Source organism: Microcebus murinus, chromosome 1 (assembly GCF_040939455.1).
Source record: "Microcebus murinus isolate Inina chromosome 1, M.murinus_Inina_mat1.0, whole genome shotgun sequence".
Taxonomy (NCBI): domain Eukaryota; kingdom Metazoa; phylum Chordata; class Mammalia; order Primates; family Cheirogaleidae; genus Microcebus; species Microcebus murinus.
Genome location: NC_134104.1, coordinates 114,240,726 through 114,267,029, shown reverse-complemented (window position 1 = coordinate 114,267,029; position 26,304 = coordinate 114,240,726). Strand labels below are relative to the sequence as shown.

Here is a 26,304-nt window from a genome sequence, read left to right as displayed (position 1 = left end):
AGGAAAAAATTTGCTAATGTAACATGATAGTATCTGAGTGTATTTGCTTTTGAAGATGTATGTTCATTGTTATCTTTGCCCAGGGACCCAGAAACTTAGCCCACAGGCTAACTGGCTGCCTTTTCCTTCGGTACAGTTTTATTGGAGCACAACTAGTCTAGTTCTTTCATGTTGTCTGTGGCTGCTTTGGTGCTATAGCAGCAGAGGAACTGACAGAGATTAGGATTTGTGGCCTGCAAATCCTAAATATTTAGTCTTATCCTTTACAGGGAAAGTTAGCCTGTCCTAATCCCATATAGAAGTGCTAAATTAGTAGACTTCTTTCTAAGAAGGGGAGTAAAGAACGTATTCAGTATAATAGGATAATAGGACTGGGACACTCCTTAATGACTCCTGAAAAAATGCCCATAATTTAAAATTTACTTAATTTGTAAGCTGAAAAAAGTCATTGAAATTATTTGTTTCAGGAAAAGTATTCTTATATAAATTGTTTAAAAAGTTATAACAAATACAGGGAATTTAACACATATCAGACTTAATACATGTCAGTCTTCAGAATTATTTTATCTGAGTAGGTTTTAGAGAAATTTGTGAGCAGAAGCTACAATGGCATTTCAAATTTATATCTGTAAATATAAGTTTAAAATTTTTATATTCAGACAGAGGGATAAATTAGAAGAAATCTTGCGGGGATTAACTCCAAGGAAAAATGACATTGGGGATGCAATGGTTTTCTGTCTTAATAATGCTGAAGCTGCTGAAGAAATAGTGGACTGCATTACTGAGTCACTGTCCATCTTGAAGACACCCCTTCCTAAAAAGGTATGAAAAATGACTTCTCTTTGTGAGCATTTAATTGAGAAAATAGGGTGATAATAGTTGACTTCTTTTTGGATTGGCTTTGGTTTCTTTTTTGCAGTAAAGAGCTTGTTTGGCAAAATCTTTCCCATGGTAGTCTGTTACTTTTGCCTGGAAAACTTATGTTCATTGACATACAAGTTGAAATGTAAATGAGTTTTAACAAATTTTCTCTCTGCCAAAGTCATGCTTGTGATCATGCTGAATTTCACATAACTCTTCTGATTATTAGTATAATTATTAAATTATAGCTAAGCATTAGCCTTATACTACTGATTATAAGAAATGACAGTGCAGAATGTTTTTTAGATATTATTGGCTACTAGTTTTTATTTTTAATCCATTTTGTTTTATCTTTTGATATTACAGATTGCCAGATTATATTTGGTTTCTGATGTTTTATACAACTCTTCAGCCAAAGTTGCCAATGCTTCATATTATAGAAAATTGTAAGTATAATGATGTAAGGTGATATTCCTGAAATAAAATATTTAAGCATAAGGAGTTCAGAGAAGTGGATTGTTTTGTTAACACCCTCCAATAATAAAATAATAAAGTCAGTTATTTGTATCTGTGGCTTCTGTATTTGTGGATTCAACCAACCACAGAGTGAAAATATTTGAAAAAAATTGTGTCTGTACCCAACATGTACGGACTTCCCTTGTCATTTTCTAAACAATACAGTATAATTATGTAGCATTTGCATTGTATTAGATATTATAAGTATCTAGAGGTGATTTAAAGTATATGGGAGAATGTGCATAAATTGTTTGCAAATACTATGCCCTTTTATATCAGGGACTTGAGCATCTGCAGATTTTGGTATTTGTGGGAGGTCCTGGAACCAATCTCCCATGGGTATTGAGCAAAGAATATTTGGAAATTTGAATTGCTTCATGATTTGTAGATTTTTTAAAGAATTGGCTTGCATTCAGAAACCCACTCTAAGCTAAATTATGAATGTTTTAGAAAGTTTTCATTCATTTCATATCAGTTTCTTAATTATTGACATTAGAACAAATAGCCAGAGTTAAAAATAACTTTATTGCTTATTTAGCTACTTGTGTAATAAATAAATAAATTGAAACAATATATATAATGGCAAACATAATACAAGAGACCAAAGGTCCAACATTAACAGTTTATAGAATCTGTATTCTCCTCTGATCATCATTGTGTTGATTGTGGTTCATTGTTAATGTTTTCTAAGGTGGTAGGAAATTATGTTGCCAGATTGTAATTAATATATAATTCTTCCTCAGTTCTTAGAGTTCCCTTTCTGTGTTTATTTTATAAATTAGTCTCAGGGAAGCTTTTCCCTAGGAACTGATATTGAAAGGAAATTTAGAGATGTGGGATCTGCTATTAGTTTTTTGCCTTGGACAAGTCACTTAACTTTTCTAAGTTTCCTGTTTTATAAAATAAATTTGACTAGATGGTTCAGAGTATCCTAGATGTAAAGTTCCTTGCCTAAAAAGGGAACTAATACTTAAGACGCTTAGGGAATTTGCAGGAGAAAAATTAAGAAGAAGAGTTAAAGCAATTCAGTTATGGTTTTAGAGTTTAAACATCTAGTTCTTGCTTTTTAAATAATTTAATTGATTAATTTATTTATAAGTATTTTAAATCCAAGAGGGAAGGAGTTTCATTGCCTGGCATACTAAGGATAGGGATTTTAAAACAAGTTCTGTTTTAAAGAATATATTGTTTGAATTTCAGTTTTGAAACAAAGTTATGTCAGATATCTTCGGACCTCAATGCTACCTATCGTACAATTCAAGGCCATTTACAATCTGAAAACTTTAAGGTACATATATTGTTTTACTGTTTTTGCCCTAGTGTTTTAAATAGGCAGAAGGGTGTTAGAGGGCTAGAAAAGTATATAAGATATAAATTTAAAACTTGGATGTTATAGAAATTACTGTTTTAAAATTCTGCTGTCATTTTTATTTTCATTATCAAAAAATGGACTTTTAAAATATATTAACTAGTGTTTTTTAAGTGTTAATTATTTAAATATTTTAGTCCAAGTATGGTGGCTCGCTCTGTAATTCTAGCACTTTGGGAGGCCAAGGCGGGAGGATGGCTTGAGGCCAGGAGTTGGCGACTAGCCTGGGCAAGGTAGCAAGTCCGTTTCTCTACAAAAAGTTAGCTGGGCATGGTGGCATGCTCCTGTAGTCCTGGTTACTTGGGAGGCTGAGGTGGGAGGATTGCATGAACCCAAGAGTTTCTTGATCCTAGGAGTTCCAGGCTTCAGAGTAATACCCTCTTACCAAAAAAAAAAAAAAAAAAAAAAAAGCCAAACAGAATACCTTAGAATTGAATGAGTAAATTTACTTTTATGGGAAGAAGATTTCATTAAGAAAGAAATTGAAAAAAAAATTAATAGATTTAGGGGGTACAGATTGAGTTTCATTACATGTATATATTGTATAGTGGTGGAGTCTGAGCATTTAGTGTGCCCATCACTCAAATAGTGTACATTGTACCCAATAGGTAATTTTTTATCCCTCACCTCCCACCCTTTCTTTTGAGTCTCCAATGTCCATTATGCCTCTTTGACCAAGGATAGCCATAGCTTAGCTCCCACTTGTAAGTGAGAACATAAGAAAACTTTCTAGCTTGGGAAAATCTCCAGTGACCCCACCATTTGGGGGATTCAGACAACTCCATTTCTAAAGTTTTTGACCGCAAGTTAGAACTTGTAGAAAAATTTAGGGATGGGACAGAGAAAATGTTAGCCAAAATTGTGAAGCACTTCATTGGACCATAAGGGATTCAGTTAAAAACTTGGCTACTTTGATTTTCAGTTTTCATTAGTTTATATTCGAGGTTTCCCAGAATGTGGCTCAACTGTAGTACTAACAATATGGGAGTTGACCTTAGATGATAAAGAAAAAAATAATTTTTCACTATTTATTTTTAGGGTTATCATTTTTTTCTTTTTAGTTAGAAGATGACATTGATTTTTTAAAAAAATACATAGTAATGATATATAGTTATTTTAAGTTTTTAAAGAATGTCACTTCAACAGAAAATTCAGCAAATCTTGATGGTCATTCTTGTGTGTTGAAGTTGGAGATATACGGCCCTAAATAATAATTCATTGTCTGTTTCCTACTTATTTAGCAACGGGTAATGACCTGCTTCAGAGCATGGGAAGATTGGGCAATTTATCCAGAACCATTTTTGATCAAACTACAAAATATTTTCTTAGGACTTGTAAATATTATTGAAGAAAAAGAAACAGAGGTAGGCACTCAGTGTTATTTGTCTCATTGTTTCTGAAATTTGTTTCTGAGGTGGAGAGAGCTGTGGAGGTGTGATATGCTACATAAGTGAGTAACGTTTCTTTGTGGAAAATATCCACTGTTTACCACTAACTGGTGAATTTTTGTTGCTGGAATTGTTGGACCCCAGGAGTCCAAATTAGATATAATAGGAGTTCTCTGTCTTGTGTCCTTATGTAAAAATTGGTGGGTGGTTTTTATTTGATAAGAAGACTTACGATATATTAGCAGAAACGAGCAAGTAATAGAGTAGTATATGTAGCATGACTTCATTTTGTTAAAGATAGCTGTACAAGTAAATATGTCCATGAAAAGATGCAGCACTATGGTAGCAGGTACTATTCATCACCATTCTGTTACTTTTTACCTCTTAGGTAATTATTGAATCGTTCATCTTCGTTTCTGCCATCCTAATCAAGCTGTCATGTTTTCACTACACTGCTGCAGTAGCCTTCTAATTGGCCTTAGTGCTCCAACTGACATGGTCCTTGTTTCAGTTTCTTAAATGTATAGTGTTTTACCTCATGTTGGCCTTTATACATGTTTTTCCCTCTTTCTGGAGCTTCCTTTTACCTGAGATCCTTGAGATCTCAACATAGGGGAAACTTCAGAGTTTCCTCTCTGACCTCTTTAAGTAAAAGTTACTTATTACACATTCTAACAGTATGATATATCTCTTTATTGTAGCAGTTATATGTATATTGTTGTGATTATCTGATTTCCTGGTTTCCCTGTTATGATGTCCTTACATTGTACCTGGGAATGTGGGTATCCATCTAATTTGGCTTGTACTGCATTGCAAATTAATAGCAATATGCCTTTAGCAAGGAAAAGAAAATTTTACAGTATACACATTTCCATAGGATGTGCCGGATGACCTTGATGGTGCCCCTATTGAGGAAGAGCTTGATGGTGCACCTCTAGAAGATGTGGATGGAATTCCTATTGATGCTACTCCCATCGATGATCTTGATGGAGTCCCTATAAAAAGTCTTGATGATGATCTTGATGGAGTGCCTTGTAAGTTCATATTTCAAATTTCAAACTGTTTAAATCTTTCTAATAAGTTTTATTACCAAAATGCTTAAATTTCCATGCATAGAAAAAGGTTATAGTTTCTCATTTAGGTGTCAAGTTAATAAGAAACTTGTTAACTGTTTTGTTTTATTTCCGACTTTTAAAAATTTAAACCCAATAATACGTTTGACTGATCCAAGAAAAAGATATTTTTTTTCTGGTCACATTTCTTTGTGGGGACAGTCAGCCTGCTATAATACTACCAAATTTCTCTTTTTGTCTTGTTAGGAAATTATAAGCAAAAATCTTATGCTCAAGTATATTCATAATACTAGGTACCTGGTCTTATCATTTCTGCTTTTACTGTTAGTTTAACTAATTGAACAGGTTCAGTTTTCCTGGCTGCCTAAAATAATTTTGAAAATAGGAAGTATACACAGCTCTTCAGTACATTTGAGTTATATGTTAAAATATTGAATAGTGTGTGAATTTTGTGGTTTAGACAATAATTAGGTAAAGGTGTTAAAGATGTGTTTTACTTCTCAACGTCTTCATTTGCTTAGAATATTACTAACCTGCCTTTTCTGAGTTGATATATATACTGTTTAAAAATCAGACCTAAGATATAGAGAATTGGATTAGCTATAATCCTTGTTCTTAATACTATCATTATTTGTCAGTGTGTAGCCTTATTTTGCTTTGCTTTTTAATAATACAGTGCCTACCCATGAGCCCATTAATTTGGGTTATCTCTTAGTAGTTAGAGTTAATGGCTCGTCTTTCCCCAACAGTGGATGCAACTGAAGACTCAAAGAAGAATGAGCCTATATTTAAAGTTGCCCCGTCAAAATGGGAAGCTGTAGATGAATCTGAATTGGAAGCACAAGGTGAGTAAAAGTTCAATAAATATTGAGCCTCAAAAAATGAAGTGCTTATAAATTAATCATTGGTGTGTTTGTGTGTATGTTTTCCTTTTATGTTTTATAACATTTCAACCATAATACCCAATGTTATATTTTATGTCTAGTGTAAGTTTTCATTGTGGTTTGTGTTGCTATTATAATTTTCTTAGGTCCTTCAATTTGGAAGCTTTGAGAGTAATCAGAGAAATCACTGAAAACCTTTCAGGTTGAGGCATTTTAGTAGAAAATGTAGAAAGGACCCAGTACCAGTTTAGATATCTACTTAGAGGTCAGTTTCAGAGAAACCAAGCTTTGACCCTCCTATAATGCTAGACTTATTAGATGCAGTTTAGCCCTGCCTTTCAAACTTAACTTCCACCTGTATCCTAGTGCTTATAACATGTAAGTGTTAATATTTGTAGATTCTAATGAAATAAATCTTACCATCCAACACAGAAATAAGGATGACAACATTATTTGTTACTTCATGAATTTGAATAAAATTACAGTGTAGGTGTGAGGGAAAGAGATTTAGCACATATAAATGGCTATTCAAAGAATAGATAAACGTAGATAAAAACTTCTGTAATACAAACTTTTCAGTTCTAAAGCTTGGCTTCTACTGTGCTACTGCAAAAATGTTAATTTACCTTATGGAATTACATCCTCTTTTTCCTTCCATTCAGCTGTAACAACTTCTAAATGGGAGTTATTTGACCAGCATGAAGAATCAGAAGAAGAAGAAAATCAAAAGTAAGAATCTAAGTTTCGAATATTCTCAGTTTCTTGTTCATATACACTCTTGTTTTCATTAAGAGATGTGGTTGGAATAATAGTGAAGAGGGAAACTTCACTCTTAAAAAACTTGGGAGAGGATCATTTTTAGTTGTCCATTGGTTTTCCAGTGAATAAAGAGCTTTTGGTTTCTGGTCTTGATGCATCTGGTTTCACTCGCTTTTGAGTTTGTTTGTTATGCTAGGTTATACATTCTCACTTTGTAGTTACTAATTGATCAGATGCATTTGTTTCAAATCTTTGCTATCAAATATTGTTTTTGGCTTCATCAAAAGTGATTTTTAAAATGTGAGTAGGGAAGGTTATGCTCCTTTTCTTTTGGATTGTACATTACTAAGAAAAGTATTGCATTTTGACCATTTTGTTATTTAAATGTAAATACTTCAGAAGAACTAAGAATGAATAAATGGGGGTGAGGAAAGCCATTTCCTTTGAAGTATAGAGAAACTATTTATAAATTTGATTTTTGCTGTCTGGTAATCACCCTAAAATTGTTTTTATATTTGACACTGTGATTGTAGGAATCTGCTCCCAAATTCTCCTACAGATTGGTATTGTTAGTTTTTAGGATGTGATTGACATTTTTTTAAATCATTGAAAAGGAAGTTGATTTTTTTAATTAGGAAGAAATGGCATTACTAACACAAAGCAGAAGTTTCTGGGTTTTTTTGTTTTTGTTTTTAATCTCTATGTTCTTTTATTGTTCTCAGATGGAAGGAAGAGAGAACAAAGGGAAAGTCCTTTGTGTCCTAGCTAGCTCAATATGGGCATTTGTGTAGATTCAGTAAATTGGTGTTTGGATTACAAGGGAAATGTGATCAATCAACAGTTTGTAGAAACAGTTTCATATGATGATGAAAACTTGTCCACAGTAATGTTTTCCCAGAAATGTTGGTGTGATCAGAATAAGTCAGCAAGTAATTATGACAAAATATTTATAAAATATAGATGTGGCTTGCTAATGCAAAGAGTTGTCTAAAGCTGTTTAGGAATACAAGAATTGAGAACAGTTTAGTTTTTGCTTTAAAGCAATAGTTTTAACCCTTTTTATGTCCATGACCCTATCATTAATAACATCTTACCATTTTAGATTCACTGCTTTAAAATGAATATATGTACTCTTAAAATAATTTAAGGAGAAGGAAGAGTTGAAAAGCCATCAAAGAACTTAAATATATTGTACTGTTGGTTTTATTTCTAAAGGCTTAAGGTTCTTTTTGGCATAAAAGTGTTATTTGTGTTAATGTTTGGAGTATGAATACATTTTAGCAGTGATGTTGGAATAGCCATATGTTAATAGAAACATGGATCACTAGAAGTATAATTTATATTTTTTGACTTTTCTTAGGAACTCTGGGTAAATCATGACAATGTAAATAACTATGAAAGCACAAAGCAAGGGAAAAAAACTTTCACTACACCTTTCTTATGCTTGAAATTTTCTTGTGCCTCAATACTGCTCTCTAGTGGCTGAATCCAAAATGCCATTTTACTTAAGGCTGGTTTGGTTTTTTTTGGTGTTTTTTTTTTTTTTTTTTCTTTCAGCATATTATGAAGGTACAAATGTTAAGGTTACGTATGTTGCCCTTGCTCCCCCTTCCCCCTCGGGTCAAAGCTTTAAGCGTGTCCATCCCCCAGATGGTGCGCATCACACTCATTATGTATATATATGCCCATCCCCTCCTCCCCCTCCCACCTGCCCAATACCTGATAAATGTTATTCCTATAAGTCCACTTAGGTGTTGATCAGTGAAACTAATTTGCTGGTGAGTACATGTGGTGCTTATTTTTCCATTCTTGGAATACTTAGTAGAATGGGTTCCCACTCTATCCAGGAAAAACAAGAGGTGCTATATCACCGTTGTTTCTTATAGCTGACTAGTACTCCATGGTATACATATATCACATTTTATTAATCTACTCATGTATTGATGGACGCTTAGATTGTTTCCACATCTTTGCAATTGTGAATTGTGCTGCTATAAACATTTGAGTGAAGGTGTCTTTTTTATAGAGTGTCTTTTGTTCTTTTGGGTAGATGCCCAGTAATGGGATTGCTGGATCAAATGGTAGATCTACTTGTGTCGCTTTAAGGTATCTCCATATTGCTTTCCACAGAGGTTGAACTAGTTTGCAGTCCCACCAGCAATGTAGGAGTGTTCCTATCTCTCCACATCCACGCCAATATTTACTGTTTTGGGACTTGTTAATAAAGGCCATTCTCACTGGAGATGAGTGATATCTCATTGTGGTTTTGATTTGCATTTCCCTGATGATTAGAGATGTTGAGCATTTTTTCATTTGTTTGTTGGCCATTATTGTGTCTTCTTTTGGAAAGTTTCTGTTCATGTTCTTTGCCCACTTTTTTGATAGGGTTGTTTGATTTTTTCTTGCTGATTTTCCTGAGTTCTAAATAGATTCTAGTTAACAGCCCTTTATCGGATATGTAGCTTGCGAACATTTTGTCCCATTCTGTAGGTTGTCTGTTTGCTCTCCTGACAGTTTCTTTGGCTGTGCAGAAGCTTTTTAATTTGATCAGGAAGCACAGGAATAAGGACATTGACCAGTGGAACAGAACAGAGAACCCAGATATAAAACCATCTTCTTATAGCCATCTAATCTTTGACAAAGCAGACAAAAACATACACTGGGGAAAATAATCCTTATTCAATAAATGGTGCTGGGAAAACTGGACAGCCACATGTAGAAGACTGAAACAGGATCCACACCATTAACCTCTCACAAAAATCAACTCACTCTGGGTAACAGGTTTAAACCTAAGGTGTGAAACTATTAGAATTCTAGAGGAAAATGTTGGAAATACTCTTCTAGGCATTGGCCTAGGGCCAGGGGTCCTCAAACTACGGCCCGGGGGCCACATGCGGCCCGCCAAAGACATTTATCCAGTCTGCCTGGGTGTTTTTGCCTGTCCTGCTTAGCAGCCAACTTGTCCTGGGCCCACAGTGCGCATGCGTGGAATGTGCGCCGCACTTTGCAACAGCCCTCCAATGGTCTGAGGGACAGTGAACTGGCCCCCTCTTTAAAAAGTTTGAGGACTCCTGGCTTAGGCAAAGAATTTATGCAGAAGACCCCAAAGGCAATCACAGCATCAACAAAAATAAATAAATGGGACCAGATCAAATTTAAAAGGCTGCTTTTTGTAACTAGTAATTATTGCATTTGTGGCAGAAATGTTATTTAAAGAAAAATATAGCACTACTAATACTTTGGAGAAAAGTTACAAAAAGTAATTTCATTTGTAATGAATTCTGTATAGTTTTAGTCTTGAATTTCCACTTTCACAAGAGGAAGCTGTGATGAGATTTGAACCTAGACCTGGTGACTAAGAGCTAATGACGAAACCCATTAAAACAAACTGCTCAGGCTTGAAAAGTTACAATAACAATTGTAAAGTATGTATATATTTTAAGTCATTAAAGTATTATAGCTCATTTTACAAGTCTTAAATAATATGGTTAATGTTTAATGTCTATTTATCTAGATCTTTTCTAAATGATATAGTACTGTACAAACCACTGTGTGACCCATGTTCATTCATGCCATGGATATTCTGTGTCAATCCATGTATTTACCTGTTCTGTATTCATCTGTGATTGAATAAAAGCATTCACATCAACATATAAGGATGTTTACCAAGAAATGTTTGAAATTGCAAAAAAGGGAAAAATTTAAAATGACAGGCTGTAATTGGTTAAATAATTTCAATTGCATAGATTCCACAAATCATAAAAAAGGGAATTCTTGTGTTCTAAAAATTAATTAAAACCTGCAAGTAGGAAGTTTCTGGAAAATTAACAAGAAGTACTAAGTTTAAAGTTTGATTATTTCCAAAAAGAATATATTTTTTTAATGGTTGGTTTTGACCCTTACCTAAGTATTGTATTGAGTTGTACCTATATGTAATATAAATGATTTGGGGGGAGGCTCTGACTATGAAGTTTGTAAAATATTTTAGTAATGTTCTGGAAAGGACCTTTGGATGAGAGATTAAACAATAGCAGAGTCATTGTTTCAGTACCATATCTTTTCTGATTCTGACTTGCCAACATTTCCTTTTTATCTGTCTGGCTTAAATTTTTCTCATTCAGCATGTGAATCTTATTATATAAGGCTTTAATTAAATTTTGTTTGGAAAGATTTTGCTTATAACTATTTTTACATTATTAGGAATAATTTTAAGTGTATACTAAAAAGACTCTGCTTACTATAGAATGTATTTAGTACCCATATACCAATATATATCAATGTAGAAGTGCTTACCATGTTCAAATATTAAAGGCAAAATAATATTTGTTCCAGGATATGTCAGTAATGTTATTATCACAATTTATATTGTTTGTAAGGAATTGTCGGTATATGCATAAACATTCTGAGCTTGTTAGTACATGGATGTCTTGTTTTGCCTGGATTTATTTACTAATAACATACACATACACAAAACCCAGTCTCAAAATGTGAAACTTTTTTTTTTTTTTAAAGCCATTCTTTCTTTGTGCTTTAAGAACATTTTGTTAATCCTATTCTAGCACTGATGCTTGTCTTTTTCCACTAGATTGCTTCTGGAAGGATAGGAGAATGTTTTTCTTTGTATCCTAAAAAACTTACCCATGGTAGTCACTCAGGTTTTCATTTTCTTCTTGTCTGACCCAAAGGCAATACAACTTTCAGAATCAGCCATAAGTACTGACTTTTGCTAATATTTAAAATTTATACATTACTTTATTCTTAGGGTTATGTGTTAATCAGATAAGGTCTTTACATGCAGTATTGTTTCATAGTAATTCTATGACTCAAACTTGTGTTTTTTCTAGATTATAGGCTCTGATAAAGGAAGGATACACATTTGGCTTTTAAAACAAAGCTTCATTAATTCATTCTGAACTAATGTTTGCAGAAACCATTGATTATTCATTTCATTTAACTGCTTCAAGGAAAGTTTGTTGTAGAATGAAAGACACATATACCATTAACATAAGCAGAATCTATTTATTTATTATGTTTTCAATGAGCATTTAGAACCAAAACGGAATTTATTAAAGTATGATTATGCTGGAGCTCATACCTTTTCTGTGGAGGAAACAAGAATTTCATAAAATTGTCTATAAAATATTTGATCAAATATTTTGTAAAAATTATCTTAGGGATGAATTATCCTCTTATGTTTTACTATTAATAACATTACTTAAGCTCTAACACTGAAAAACAAAATACCTATATTGTAAAGTGTAACACTTTTTTTGCTGCCTTGTCATACAATGTATTCTGCTTATTTCTATAGTCAAGAAGAAGAAAGTGAAGATGAAGAAGATACTCAAAGTTCCAAGTCTGAAGAACATCATCTGTACTCTAATCCAATCAAAGAAGAAATGACTGAGTCCAAGTTCTCTAAGTACTCTGAAATGAGTGAGGAAAAACGAGCTAAACTTCGTGAAATTGAGGTTAGTACTGCAATGAGTTTAAACTATACTGGCCTTTCACTTTGTCCACCAAACTAAGCTTCCTCTTGATGTTATAGCTTAGTTAGTACATGCTGTTCTCTCTCTGCTTTGAAATCTTCGTACCTGTTGGCTCTTTTTTAGGCCTTAGTTTAAGCCTTCCTTCCCTCACAATTTTTTCTTACCCTTCTGGACTTGCTTGCTTCACCTTTTTTTATCTCTCTGTGATTTTATGTGTATTGTGGTGTTTATATATGTATATATGTTTTCTTTGCTTACTTGTTTAATGTCTATGTTCCCCACTAGGTTGCAGTTTCCATGAGGGCTAAGGACCATGTTTGATTTCTGTTCATCATCGTATCTTTAGTACATAACATATAGGAGAGTCTCTGAAGAAACAGATTCTAATGAATAGATTATGTAATAGTGTATATGCATATGTAATATGCATATGTAATGTAGGAAATCCATTACATTTTGATTGTACATAGTATGTAACTAGGAAAATATTTTCTACTGTAGTCCCAGCACTTTAGGAGGCTGAGGCAGGAGAATCATTTGAGGTCAGGAGTTTGAGACCAGCCTGGGCAACACAGTGAGACCCTGTCTCTCCACAAAATAAAATTTGAAAGTTAGCTGGGTGTGGTGGTATGTGCCTGTTGTCTCAGTGACTAGGGAGGCTGAGGCAGGAGGATTGCTTAAGCCTGGAAGTTTGAGGCTGCAGTGAGCTATGATTACACCTCTATACTCTAGCCTGGGTGACAGAGTGAGACCCCATCTCTTAAAAAAAATTCTGGCATGTTCAAGTTATGTTTACATTTTATTAAATGTCTGTACCTTTAATGATGAGAGGGAGAGTAGACATTAGGTAGATCCTAACATTAAAGGGGAGGGGAATCATGTATGGGAGAGCCCAGGCTATCACAGGCAGACTTTTCCCTCTCTTTTTTCATCCCCTCTCCTTTTTGATGCCTTATGTTTTATCAAAGGCTATTCAGATATATCAGAGAAAGGTTTCATAATGCCCCAAGGTGGTTAAACACCTTGAAATGGTGAAACATTTCAGTAAATGCTAGCAATAGTATAGCAGTCAGTTTGGAATCTAAAAAGAATGCATGAGAATGAATTTTAATACTCTTTCTCTTCATTTAAGAGCACTTTTTAATACCTACTGTGTGTCAGTACTGTTCCTCTTACTAATTTATCATATCTGCCACGTTAGTTACCTCATTTCCATTTCGCCACATAGTCACTGTTGAGCTAGTATGATTTCTTGTCTGCCTCTTTCTCAGGTAACACCAAATTGAAAAGAGGAAGCATTTTGTTTTAACTCCATGCAGAATCACCATGGTGTCAATTATAAGTGAGGGATTTTCAGATTTACTAAGTTGGTTCATTTTTCTTGGAGTATATTTATATACATTTTTAGTAAGATTTTTAGGGGAATAAGATGTGTGTCAGTGAACACATTCACCTGTGGACCTTTTCAACCTGCTTGCACATAACCTCTTTTTTATTCCTCCCACCTTACTAAGAAGCTTTTTCTTTCAGAGCTTTGAAACTATTGGAGTAGAAATAAAGACTGAGTTCAGTAAAAATGTATTTTGTTGTTAATTGTAGCTGCCCCCTTTAAATGCCTAAAAAGACTGTTGAATCCTTTTAAAATGTTCTGTTTCCTTTATTAACTTAACCACTTTGGTACTGCGCTCACAGGCCGCGAAACCTTGCCCACAGCTGGCCCTCATGGTCTGCACGATAGTTTGTGCTGTGCATTGACGACGAATCCATTTTGCTCTTGTGTGATGAGGAGAGCTTTAAAGCACTAAAAGCTCGTTTTACTTTACAGGCAGCTTTACTTGTAATGTAAATCAGAATAGGTAACATATATGTTTTCATTACGTTATTTTTAAATGTTCTCAATTTTATTTTGATAAATGAAAAATTAAAAAAGTCATATCACTGCTGTCAGCTAAAGTTGATGCTCGGCTGTGCACCTTCATATCACGGCTGTCGGCTAAAGTCGCTGTGCGTGTTTATCTGTGGCTATCGACTGTAGTCGATGCTGGTCCCAAAGTGGTTAAAGAAACCATATAATTTAGTTTTTTGTTAACTTGGGTGGTTTTTATGAATATTATCATTTCCACACTGTGTATATACATTTGTGCATGTGCGTGCGCGCGCACACACACACACCCCTTACATGCATACATTTCCATACTTCATGTGATCTTTTATGATCTGATCTCTCCCTCCCTACTTTGTTATATATTCAGTGATTGTTTTTCCAGCTCTCATAGTGACTAGCCCTCACAACTTTTCCTGGGATTTGGACTATGAACTAAATCTTAATTTTGAAATGTAGATCTTAGCTTCATCCTAGAATTATCTAAAGATTTAGTCATATGGAAAACTTCCACAACTGGTGATGAATTTAGACTAGAACTCAGGGCTCATGAGCTTCATCCCAGCGCTTTTCCTATCTTTCTTCTTTGCCCCTAAATTTTAATACCAGTTTCTGGATTTAGAATCCCGTGAGAACTAATCCTTTTTTTGGAGAACCATTGAATAAAGAATAAAGTTCTAAATTAGTTTTATCATGTATATGTTATAATTTTGCCTTTGGCTATTCCTTTCCCTCAATGTGTCCTAATAAAGGTGCCTATAGCTGAACATTTTAGCATGGGATTAAAGAAAACCAAATGATTTATGATATAAAATATTAACATTCTCTGTAAAAACAAAAAACTACAAAAAACCTGTAGCCATATTATATTGTGGTATTGATCAGAAGTACTTCATCTTTCAGATACCACTTAGAGTAGCGCCTAGGCTAGTTATCTTTTCCTATTCTACTGTTATCCCCATTTCTACCAGCAGAGGTTGGAGGAGTAGCATAGTGGGTGGGGAGTGAGTGAAGTGGTGGGTCTTCTATGTTGGAAGAGAAAGGTCTGCCCTGGTCCCTGAGGAATGAGTGAGCAGAAGCTGATACCTAGCTATTGTCCCAAAGCATCAGGGGGATGGATAGCTAGTAAGTCATTGCATGGACCACTTCTTTTTGTGTTGAGACCCTTGGTCATCTTTTCTCTGGGCGCCTTCTACTTGTGCTTGAGCCTGAGTTAGACTATATCAGCAGGAACTATAAATAATGATTTTATGATAACTTTTAAAAAAGATTCTCTAGGACTGCCTCCTTTCCCCTGAGTAACATTCAGGTCTGTTGTTTGACTCTTGGACACTTAACTCTTAAACTGATTTACTACAAATACATTCTATAGAAGGGTCACTTAGGTCACGGGAGACTTCACACAGTGGTGAACTTGACCCCTCTGCCCCCATACTTTGTCAACCTTACATCTTATTATGTTTTAAAATGTAATCATAAAGCAGGGAAAACAATGCAGACTTTTAAAGGGATAGTTCACTGCAGCTTCAAACTCCTGGGCTCAAGCAATCCTTTTGCTTCAGCCTCCTGAGTAGCTGGGACTATGGGCATGTGCCACCATGCCTGGCTAATATCTTCATTTTTTGTAGAGACGGGGCCTTACTATGTAGCCCAGGCTGGTCTCGAACTCCTGGCCTCAAGTGATCCTCCTGTGCTGTGGTCTCCCAAAGTGTTGGGATTATAGGCATGAGCCAGAGCACCCAGCCTTCATGGTTTTGAAAAAAGGGGAGGAGGGAACCTCAAAGTTCTGATTATAAAAGACCCTGAGCACAGAAATGAAAATAGACAAAGGATAAAAATCAGGGAACTTAAACATTCAGTAAGTCAAAAATAGTGGAAGTACCACTTTGAATGTGGGAAAAATGTTTTTGTAGTTCCCATTATGTTGGAAAACTTCCTTTGTAGTGAAGGGGAAAAAAGCTTTTAACAAATAAGGCCTTGCTTTTGAAATAGAAATAAAATGCTATAGTAGCATTTAATTCACTTAAAGGACATCTCAATGTCTGAATAAAATAGGATAAGGTGTTAGCATATGCAATAATTTCATTAGACAATAATGTTTCCTCCCCCTCCTCTAAGTGGAACATGACAAAATAGGACAGGCTTGGGACTGCATCTCAGTGGTACCATCTAGGATCCATGTGCTTTCCACCTCTGCCTCCAGAGGTCTTTACCAAGACCTGGTGCTTTTTACCTTATTTGCCCTCCCTTAGTTCAATAAAAAGGTATGCTTGCCTTTGTAAATTTCTTGGATAAGTTAAGTTCCTTCATGCCTTCAAATAGTTTTTATTGTAACCATTTTGTGAAATATTAAGTTCAAAATAAATCATGAATTTATTCTTTATCATTTTTTATATAATATTTTGCTTAAATATCCAGAATAAAAAGTAAAATTAGGCTCACTTATTCCATTTTTTTCCCTTCCTGTAACTGATTATATCTTTTTTATATATGCTTTCATATTTTTATCTATTGCACATGTGCACACACACACACTTGGGTGTGTGTGTGTGTTAGCCACAAATCTCTTGGTGAACATGAGATGGTCTACTTTTACAAACAATGCTGTAGTGAATATCTTGTAGTCTGTGTACTTATGGACATTCTAAAAGAAAATTTGTAAAAATGGAGTTGGAAGTTTTTCTGGTCTTTTTAAAATCAGTATTTATTCTTACTGTCTTAAAAAAGTACATTTTTAATATGGTTTAACCTTTTCTTTGTGTTTTGATGTCCGGTTATTGCACTATGCTGTAAATAGAAACCTTCATACTGCGCCGGTCTGTGTTTGGTCCTACATAGCTGAACTACAGTGCCGTTGCCTTTTTTCTGTTTATCTGTGTTCTGTTGGCTTTCATATCTTGCTGGAAGTATACTTGGCTTTAGCAACCTTGCCATGCATTTCTAATTTGGGGAACCAGATAACAAATTCATTATAATTGTATTGTGAGAGAATAAATAGGTTCTTACAGGTATGAGGCAGTTTATGGTTTTTGATTTCTCTAATGGCTGTGCAGAGAACATGTGGGCTCATGGTCAGTTGAATTTTGCATAGTTAGACTTGCCTGACAAATGACCTTCAGATGAGGTGGTATTTTGATTGAGAACTAATCAGTTACCGTATTGCTGTAGAAAAAGAGCAAAGTAGTGCTTGCGAAGCTATAGTGATAAAAATACTTATTTTTAAAATCTTTATTTCACAGCTCAAAGTTATGAAGTTTCAGGATGAATTGGAATCTGGAAAAAGACCTAAAAAACCAGGCCAGAGTTTTCAGGAACAAGTAGAACACTACAGAGATAAACTTCTTCAACGAGTAAGGAATAAGTATACTCAATAACATGTATTTTCCCAAGTTATTTATTTGATTTCTTAGAATATTGGTATATTGATATACTTAAAGTCTATTTAAAATTATATTCTTTGCTGTCTAAGTGTTGAATACTGGGATACAATTAGAAATATTTGAAACTTGATGTTTTAAAATCATTTCAACTTGGAAAAGGAGTCTTAAGGCAGCAGCACACTTATTTTATTCTGTATGTTACTTGTGGACTAGAAAATTAATCCTGCTAAGAGCATGCTTTCAAAACTGGAAGACCCTTCAGGAGGAGTCACATTTGTGACCGTGAGACACCAACAACCCTGAGAAGTAGCACAAAGATGGAGACAGGCTTTGGGAAGTTCTGGTATTGAGAAGTTAATTTAGGACTCACTTCCCATTGTTTTTAAGGAGGGACAGCAAGTGGTAGAATACCTCACTGGTGAATTCTGACCATTTGAGGGACTTCATATTCTCATACATGACAAAATTGTTTAGGAATATACAGAGAATTTGAGAACCAGGAGCTCCACACAGTGATTGTTGAAGGGATCCAGGAATTTTCGGGGGTGGGGGTGGGGGACTCCTATTAGTTTTAATCTGTGTCTTGACTGTCATTGCAAAAAAAAAAATTTTAGATTTTATAGAAAGAGAAGGAAAAGCTATAGGAGGGAGCTTACAATCACTACAAAGCTGCTAATGAGCAGAAGTGATGATGAGCAGTCTGGTAAAGCAGACATGATGCTGCACAAATCTGTGGAGTCCTAGTGCTGCTCTCTACTGTGTACTCCTAGGCAAGTCACTGTAGTCCGCTGTTTCTCTGTGAAACTGGGTTGATATTTCCTATTTTGTAATGTTATGAGTTAGATAATAGTTACTATTATTACTGTTACTCTTTATTATCGAATTAGAATGTTTAAAATATTTTAAGTATTTTAGCTATAGTATATATAGTTCTATAAAATAGGCATTTCAATTAGAAAATCATTTTCATTATCATTCAGGAAAATGGATTGACATATCATCCAAGGAAGTCAGTTAAGGAGTTAGCACCACTTTTTAAAAATTCGTATTCTGTTATATTTGGAAAAAAGATAAATGAGATTTTAAAAAATAAGCTACTTATCTATACTCCATGAGTCCCTTTGGAAATGGTGGCAGGGAGCTGATCTGGTCTTTGTGGGAGATTACACCTTAAGGTGCTCACTGGTCCTGATGAGTAGCAAGCTCAAAATGAATAATACATGTATTACTACTTTATTCTCCTTGCATTCTATGATTATAATTGGAGAGAAGGATTTGTTTCCTCAGAGTAGCATGTAGCCAGGGGTCAGAAGAATATGGTCCTTGCCTGATTTTGTAAATAAAGCATTATTAGAGTACAATGGTACCCATTCACTTAATGTGTTGTTTATGATGGTTTTCATGCTGCAGTGGCAGAGTTGAGCAGTTGTGACAGAGATTGTATGTGGCCCACAAAGCAAAAAATATCTGTTTACCTGGCTCTATACAAAAAACATTTGCCAATATCTGGTATAGGTTTTTTTAACCTTTTAAAAAATTAGAAGGGTCAGCTATCAGATAGCTTTCTTAATGAATACAAGTCATAGGAAAATTGCTAAGTTAGTCTTGTGGGTTCATGTCTATAGCTACTCCTTTATACAGTTACCAACAGAAATCAGAATTTCAAGTGAGAAGTGGCAGTTGTAGCATCTGAAAATAAGGAAATGTTACTGCTCTGATTTATGTAATTGTATAGTTATGTAGTCAGTTGTATTTTTTATCAATCAGAACTTAAAATATCTAATACCATTGGTACTTGTTCCTCACTAATAAAATTTTGATGGAAGATTATTGTGAATAGCCGTTTTCTCTTTCCAGCCTGTTCTCTTGGTAAGAACTCTTGATTAAATCAACTTGCCACACAGTTAGGGGAATCACTTTTCACCAATTATTTTATTGTGATCTGTGATGGAAAGGTCAGTGCATTGTTAGCTTTTTCTAATTTGGGGGGAAAGCTCAGACTCTAGAGCTTGGACTGAGATCCTGACTTTTACTGTCCTGTGTGACCCTGGACATGGTTCTTAGTCTGAATCTGAATTTTCATCTCTAGAATGAGGATAATAGTACTTTTCCTAGGGGTATTTTAAAGAATTACATGAAATAGTCTATGGAAGGTTGTTTAGTACATTGTTTGGCCTGTGGTAAGCACTGAGTAAATGTTTAGCTGCCATTGCTAGTATTATTTATTCAGTATAAGAAGAAATGAACAGATTTCCTGGAAGGGTAGTGTTTTATTTTTATTTTTTAAAAATGGTATTGTACCTTAAATAGTGATTTGAAAAATTATTTCTCAGAAGAGAAACTATTGTTATAGAAATGAGATTAATCCAGATTGGTATTTTTAAACAGTCAAATGTTTTCTTTAAAAAATAACAGGAGAAAGAAAAAGAATTAGAAAGAGAACGAGAAAGAGACAAGAAGGATAAAGAAAAATTGGAATCTCGATCCAAAGACAAGAAGGAAAAAGATGAGTGTACTCCAACAAGGAAAGAAAGGTATAACATTTCTCATATTTAATGCATATACTGATTTCAAGATTTGGAATGGTGTTTCATTTTATATTTTCATCACGGATGCCAACAAACTGGAAGTGTTTTTTCATGATAAACATGTTAGCTCCTGCCTGAAGGAGGCAGAATTAGCTGAGAAATGGGGCATTTAGTTGGTACTTGGCTTAGTTAACTGGGGCGTCATCCTTTTACATGGTTCATATGGTATCCTTAGACTCAGTTCCATGCAAGAATTCAATTACAGTATTAGGTATCAACCTGAGGCTTAAATAACAAAACGGCTTGCTAGATCTTCATTGTTGCCTCCAATGTAAGCATTTTTTCCAGTCTCTATGTGCTGAGGGTGCTACCTGTAAACTTGAGTTTCAGTCTTGTCTTGCAAGGAGGTTGTATACATAGACCATAGGGATTTGCCCCTCACTTTACGTCTTCATTCTAATCAAAAGCATTTCTCTTTCAGTTTTTATTTCTTTCACAGTTCCTAAATCTCTGATTTAGTAAAGAAAATTGCTTCAGTAACAGAACCTGAGGATTTCGTAATAAAAAACCAAGTGATTACAAATACAAAAAATTCTGGCTTAGTCACTCTATGGTAGTTACAAATAACAAAGTCATACCCAATTGGTTAAATAAAAAATCTGTCACTTTTTTGTCTTTTATTATTTTGACATAATTTCAGGTTTGTAGAAAAGTTGCAAGAATTGTATAAAGAATTCCTAGATTCTACTTTTGCCTTATTCTTTTTCTTCTGCCCCACCTCCAACTGGTTAAGAATAATTTGCCAACACAATACTCCATTCTCTTAGCCACATTCATTTAACCATAATAAAAGTATCAGTTCGGGAAATTAACATTTTTTTTAATAAACCACTTTAATCCAGAGACCTTAATTAAATTTTGCCTATTGTTCCAATAATCTCTCTTATAACAAGAGAAAATCTGGTTTATCCGAATTCATTTGTCTCTTAATCAACTTATCCTTGGCTTGTTTGTTCCTGGTATAAAGAATATTGAATTTTATTAGAAAATAACATTAATATGGCTAGTGAGAATAAGTTAGAGTAAGCTGGTAGGAATTAATAGCTAATTTAGGAAAGGAAAATGAATATCTGATCCTTTGCTTACTTATGGAATGTTTCGGGGGCTTTGTTCCATAGGAAAAGGCGACACAGTACATCCCCCAGCCCATCTCGCAGTAGCAGTGGTAGACGAGTGAAATCCCCGTCACCAAAATCGGAGCGATCAGAGCGTTCAGAAAGATCTCATAAAGAAAGCTCACGGTCCAGGTCATCTCACAAAGATTCTCCTAGAGATGTTAGCAAAAAAGCCAAAAGGTAAATGCAAGTCATTTTTGATAATATTTCAAATACCAGTTTCCTTGTCATGTCACCAGCTTTTGAAAATAATTTCGTTGGCATACTTTTTAAAAAAGGATTTTAGAAAACAGAAAAGATGCACTTTCATTTTAGGTTATTCTTCTCCACCTCCCTATCCCAGTCTCTTTTGTGACTAAAGTACAAGAAGGTGTCCAACAAGTAAAGACCAACCAGTTTTCCTGTGGCAGAGGGGTAGTTACTTTACTTTTCATTCTTTTCTTTAGTTTCTATAGAATTATTTTTTAATTTTTGCAAAATCTTAAAGAAAAACACATTATCCCTCCATAGTAATAGTATTTAGCAAGTTTTTGGGTAGAGATTTATGTAAATGCATACCATAAAGACTAGTTCTTCAGTATATAACTTAGTATTTTATATACTTTTCTCCTTTTTGTTATAGAAAAGTGGTTCTAGAACTATGTTGTTTATCTGGTGTTATATAGAGGAATTTTCTGTAGAGCTAAAACTGCTTCATATGCTAACACTTTATTATTGTACTATTTTTAGTAAAATCTTTATAAAATAGCTATTTTCTAACTGGCACTTGCATATATATGTGTATGTATATGTACATGTATATTTATTTGTTTTGATAATCTTAACAGCAGTTACAAAATTATGCTGTTTTATGTGATGTCCTTGAGTGATATTGCAGTAATTGATGCTTTTTCCCTCAAAGTGATAGGATGCAAAGCTGCTTTGTTTTTTAAATTGTGAACGATCTTAGATGCAATTTTGAACTTTATCTTGTGGATTAGAGGTTCAAATTTTGGGGATAACAGTCACCTGGGAGCTTGTTAAAAATGCCAGTATTCAATCCCTAACTCTAGAGATGTTGATTCAGTAGAGCAGTGGTAAGGCTCAGAAATCTCTTATTTTAAACAAGCGCTCTACTGATGATCAGTGATGCAGTGCATAGTAAGTACAAAATAAATCCTTGTGTATTTATGTGTATAATAGGCAGAGAATAAGTTTGAGAAGTTTGCAGTTTTGTTTATTTCAGTGACTTTCATTGTCTCTGTTAAAGATCATTTTAGATAATTTAAGGATAATTAGTTTTGATCACATGAGTATTTTGATAAATTGGGGTTTTGTGTTTGTTTGTTTTCTCAGATCTCCATCTGGTTCAAGGACACCTAAAAGATCTAGAAGGTCACGGTCTAGATCCCCTAAAAAATCAGGGAAGAAATCCAGATCTCAGTCCCGATCTCCACACAGGTCTCATAAAAAATCAAAGAAAAACAAACACTGACATAAATTTTTAAGATTCTGTCATTTATTGGAAATGCAATTTTGTTTCGTGCCTGAACGGTCTGTTTTTTAAAAACAAAAAAACAAAAATCAAATGAAAGGCATTCCTGGGGTTTTTTGTTTGTTTGTTTGTGAATGCATGTGTAAACTCATGAGTAACAGCATCTGTAGATCTGTCATTGTTTTATATTGTGTAAATTACTTTTGTTGTGGCTGTTTCTCAAGATGAAATTTTTATTGTGCTAATGAATTTCATCAGAAATGTGTATAATGGATCTGCTGGCAGTAGTAGTATTTTGTTTTAGGATGTTGTGACTTAGGAAAAATAATACAGATGTCTTCCCCCCTTTTGTAGCTTTGACCATTTGAATTAGATTTCAAATAAAATCTGAACAGAAAACTATAATGTTGTTTTTTTGCCCCATTGGTGATATCAAGTCCCTTATGGTCCTACTAAGTTGAGTTTGGCACTGCTGTTGTGTTTCTTATACCTAATGCACTTTATAAGCGCTCATGTTCAAGTAGCTAAAGTTTTATATTTGCTGAGATGAATATCCAAATTAAGGGACCTGAGACTCCTACTTGGTAGGTTTACTAACCAATTTCTTCAGTAAGGTTCTCTTGGATAATACTGAATACCCAGAGATCAAAAAACTAGGTGGATATGGTATGGTGTTTTGTTAATGGAATGCCTGGCTAAAACATTTTTTCTTTTTTCTGAGAAGTGATATGATTTCAATATGCCCAACCCATGTTCTGAGCAACTACTTATTTTTAAGAGAAAATTAAATCTCCATCTTTTGAGTTCATCTTTTATCATGAAAGTTTATTTATAAAAGAAATTTTCTAATAAGGTTTGGCCATAAAATTCCTTTGTATGATAGTTGCCCTTTTATATAAAGTCTGCTGGCAGTAGGCTATCTTTCAAACACTGGTATCAGAATATTTCTACAAGTTTCTGTTTAAAACTGCTTAGTTGTTTTGTTTTTTTTTAAAATAGATTTGGTTTTTAGTTATAGCTTTTAAGTAAAATTTAAAAATATTTTTCAAGAAACTTAACATCCAGTGGTTTGTAAATTTAAGGTGCAAAAAGTTGATTTAAACTATTTGCAGAGTTGAAGTCGATGAGAATAAAATTCCATAGTATGAGGAAGAAATATGAAAACTTGTATAATGTTGATCATAATATTGCTATAAATATAATAAAGGGTTATGTAGACTTGAACTGACACTATTACTTGTGAATCTTGCTTTCAGTTTTTTATTTAGGCACTTTATACAGTGGTTTCATGGGGTTTCCCACCAAAAGAGAAAGTAGAAAACTATTCTGATAATGGATTGTCTTGATTTATCTTGCTTTTTTAAAAATATCTTTTCAATTTGTTTTACTTAATCTTGCCTAGTCACAAAATGTGCTGTACCCATGACTTGGGGGTAGCTGTATTAGCTGAGCAGTGAGGCATGCTATTTCCAAACTGGGCAAATCTGCAATAGTTTTGAAAATGAGCCAATCAGATTATTTTACTTAATGGTTCTAATCAGCATGCAAATATTACTTGAAAGTTATTCCCTTATCATTCACTGTTCTGTCCATTTTGTTAATTCCTAAAACTTGCTCAGAAGAATTAAAAGTGAACATTTGGTGCTGATATTTAAAAACCTATATGTATAGCCATTTAAAAAGTAACATGTTTTTCTCCCCTGATCATTGCTTGGGAGAATGGAATTTTATATAATCTACCTTTTTTTTTTTTTTGCAAAATTAACAGTATTGTTGAGTTGCTGGAGATTTTGGCACTCTATCATTCACTGGTATCTAGTATAGGCTTAGAAATAATAGTCTAAAGAAACAGGATTGAGTAGAAAATGTTAGGTCAATTTCAGGTACTTAACAGGTAGTATTTTTCCTATTGCAGTGGAATTTAGCAGTTCTCTATCTGGATCCAGACACAACTATCATAGTTTATCTTACAGCGGGTAAAAGTGGCCTCCTTTTGGGTGGGTGGGTAGGTAGGGATTGCTAGTAAAATATATACTGTGATGTTTGTTAATGCGTGCATTAGATTGCACTGGATTTCTGTTTTTGAATTGCAAATGGTATTGTTAGGTTATTTCCAATTTTACTTTATGAGAAAATATCTAGAGTAAGCCTATTTAATTTTCCATGGATTCTATGAAAGTTTAATGGGATCAGAAATTAGTGACTTGGAAGAGGAAAAACATTCTACCATATTTTTATAATTATTCATCTGTTTCTTATCTAAAGAACATGCTTAAATTCTTTAAGATACTTAGCAAAATTTCTGTAGGTTTACTAAAATGTTCATGCGCATGGTCTTTGAGTTACAGGAAAGACTGTGTTGCAGCTATGTAATGGTTCTGTCCTCTAGCACAGTTACATGTAAGAGAAAATCCTCTGTTGTCTGCTCTTACAAAGGGCATGGTTTAAGCTCTCTACCCTCCAACCTAATATTTATACACAGGGATTCCTTACCAAGTTAATGCCATTTAACTCTCCTCTCTTCTACAGTTGAGAGAAAATAAGAGTTGGTCTCTTTCTTACCAAAGAGAGACCAGTGATAGAAAAGGATCATGTTGGTGAATCTTTGATGTTGTAGTTTCTTATTACTGATAGGAAGCTTACGAGAATCTCTGAGCTGTAACATTTTGAGAAGTTATTGATTAAAGAACTAACCCAGCAAAAAGCCCTGACCCAAAAGAATGCTTTTATTTGGCTTAGAATGTTTTTGGCTTTTCTGCTAAAGTTGGCAGAAATTACTGTACGCTGACCTGGTTTTTCTTTATTGCAGACCATTCTATGGGCTTACCCTGAGACTTTTATCCCAGTTAAAGAATCTTGGAGGAAATACTTGATTATGACTTGTATATTTTCCACCTAACTTTTAATATTCTTGAGTACTTGAAAATATTTTTAAGAAATTTTAATCATTATCAAACTTTGATTTATTAGAGATATTCTGTATTCATTTGTCTCCATGGTGGCCTAAGTTCTGAAAAATGATATGGCCATGATAATAATTTATCATTATTATTATTCAAAATAAGAGCAAATAAGTCTGTATTGCCAAAGTGACTTAAACTATTCTGATGACCACAGCAGTGTGATTACTTAAGCAGAGAAAGTGGTTTTTAAAAATACATAGTACCACTTAAAGGTTTTTTTTGTTATTTTACTCTTCTATTACATATCATTGGAAAGCCTAGTTACAGTAAATTCAGTGCAGATACTAGTGAAGATCCTCGTATAAGTTGAAGGAAACATGGCTGTAAAAACTCTAAAGTGCTTGACCTTCACTTTTCACATGCATGTTTTAGAATAGATGTTAGGGAGTGTTTAATTCATTATCCTTTCGGCTTTTTAAATTTTGTTGTCAACTTTCTAGGACTTAGATAATATACAAATGCAAATCCCAGGGGAAGTGTTGTGATGGTAGACTAAAAGGTGGGAATGTGCTGCTGTTCAGAGTGAGCCTTGTTCCATTGTTGAAAATTCAATGCCTCAGTGT

The 26,304-nt window shown here is 34.1% G+C and overlaps 1 protein-coding gene across 3 annotated transcripts in view; it reads left to right on the top strand.

The window, feature by feature from the left end:
* Positions 1–24,006, top strand: part of U2SURP (U2 snRNP associated SURP domain containing) — an 85,144-nt gene extending 61,138 nt beyond the window's left edge. For all 3 annotated transcript variants that reach the window (XM_012762386.2, XM_076004888.1, XM_076004894.1), the window contains 12 exons: positions 660–822; positions 1,228–1,307; positions 2,578–2,665; positions 3,988–4,110; positions 5,012–5,168; positions 5,957–6,052; positions 6,754–6,820; positions 12,162–12,321; positions 17,461–17,571; positions 20,017–20,135; positions 21,308–21,484; positions 22,640–24,006. In XM_012762386.2, the coding sequence (XP_012617840.1) occupies positions 660–822; positions 1,228–1,307; positions 2,578–2,665; positions 3,988–4,110; positions 5,012–5,168; positions 5,957–6,052; positions 6,754–6,820; positions 12,162–12,321; positions 17,461–17,571; positions 20,017–20,135; positions 21,308–21,484; positions 22,640–22,778 (1,480 nt within the window). In that variant the 3' untranslated portion in view covers positions 22,779–24,006. The remainder of the gene's footprint in view (positions 1–659; positions 823–1,227; positions 1,308–2,577; positions 2,666–3,987; positions 4,111–5,011; positions 5,169–5,956; positions 6,053–6,753; positions 6,821–12,161; positions 12,322–17,460; positions 17,572–20,016; positions 20,136–21,307; positions 21,485–22,639) is intronic.
* The last annotated feature ends 2,298 nt before the right edge of the window (positions 24,007–26,304 follow it).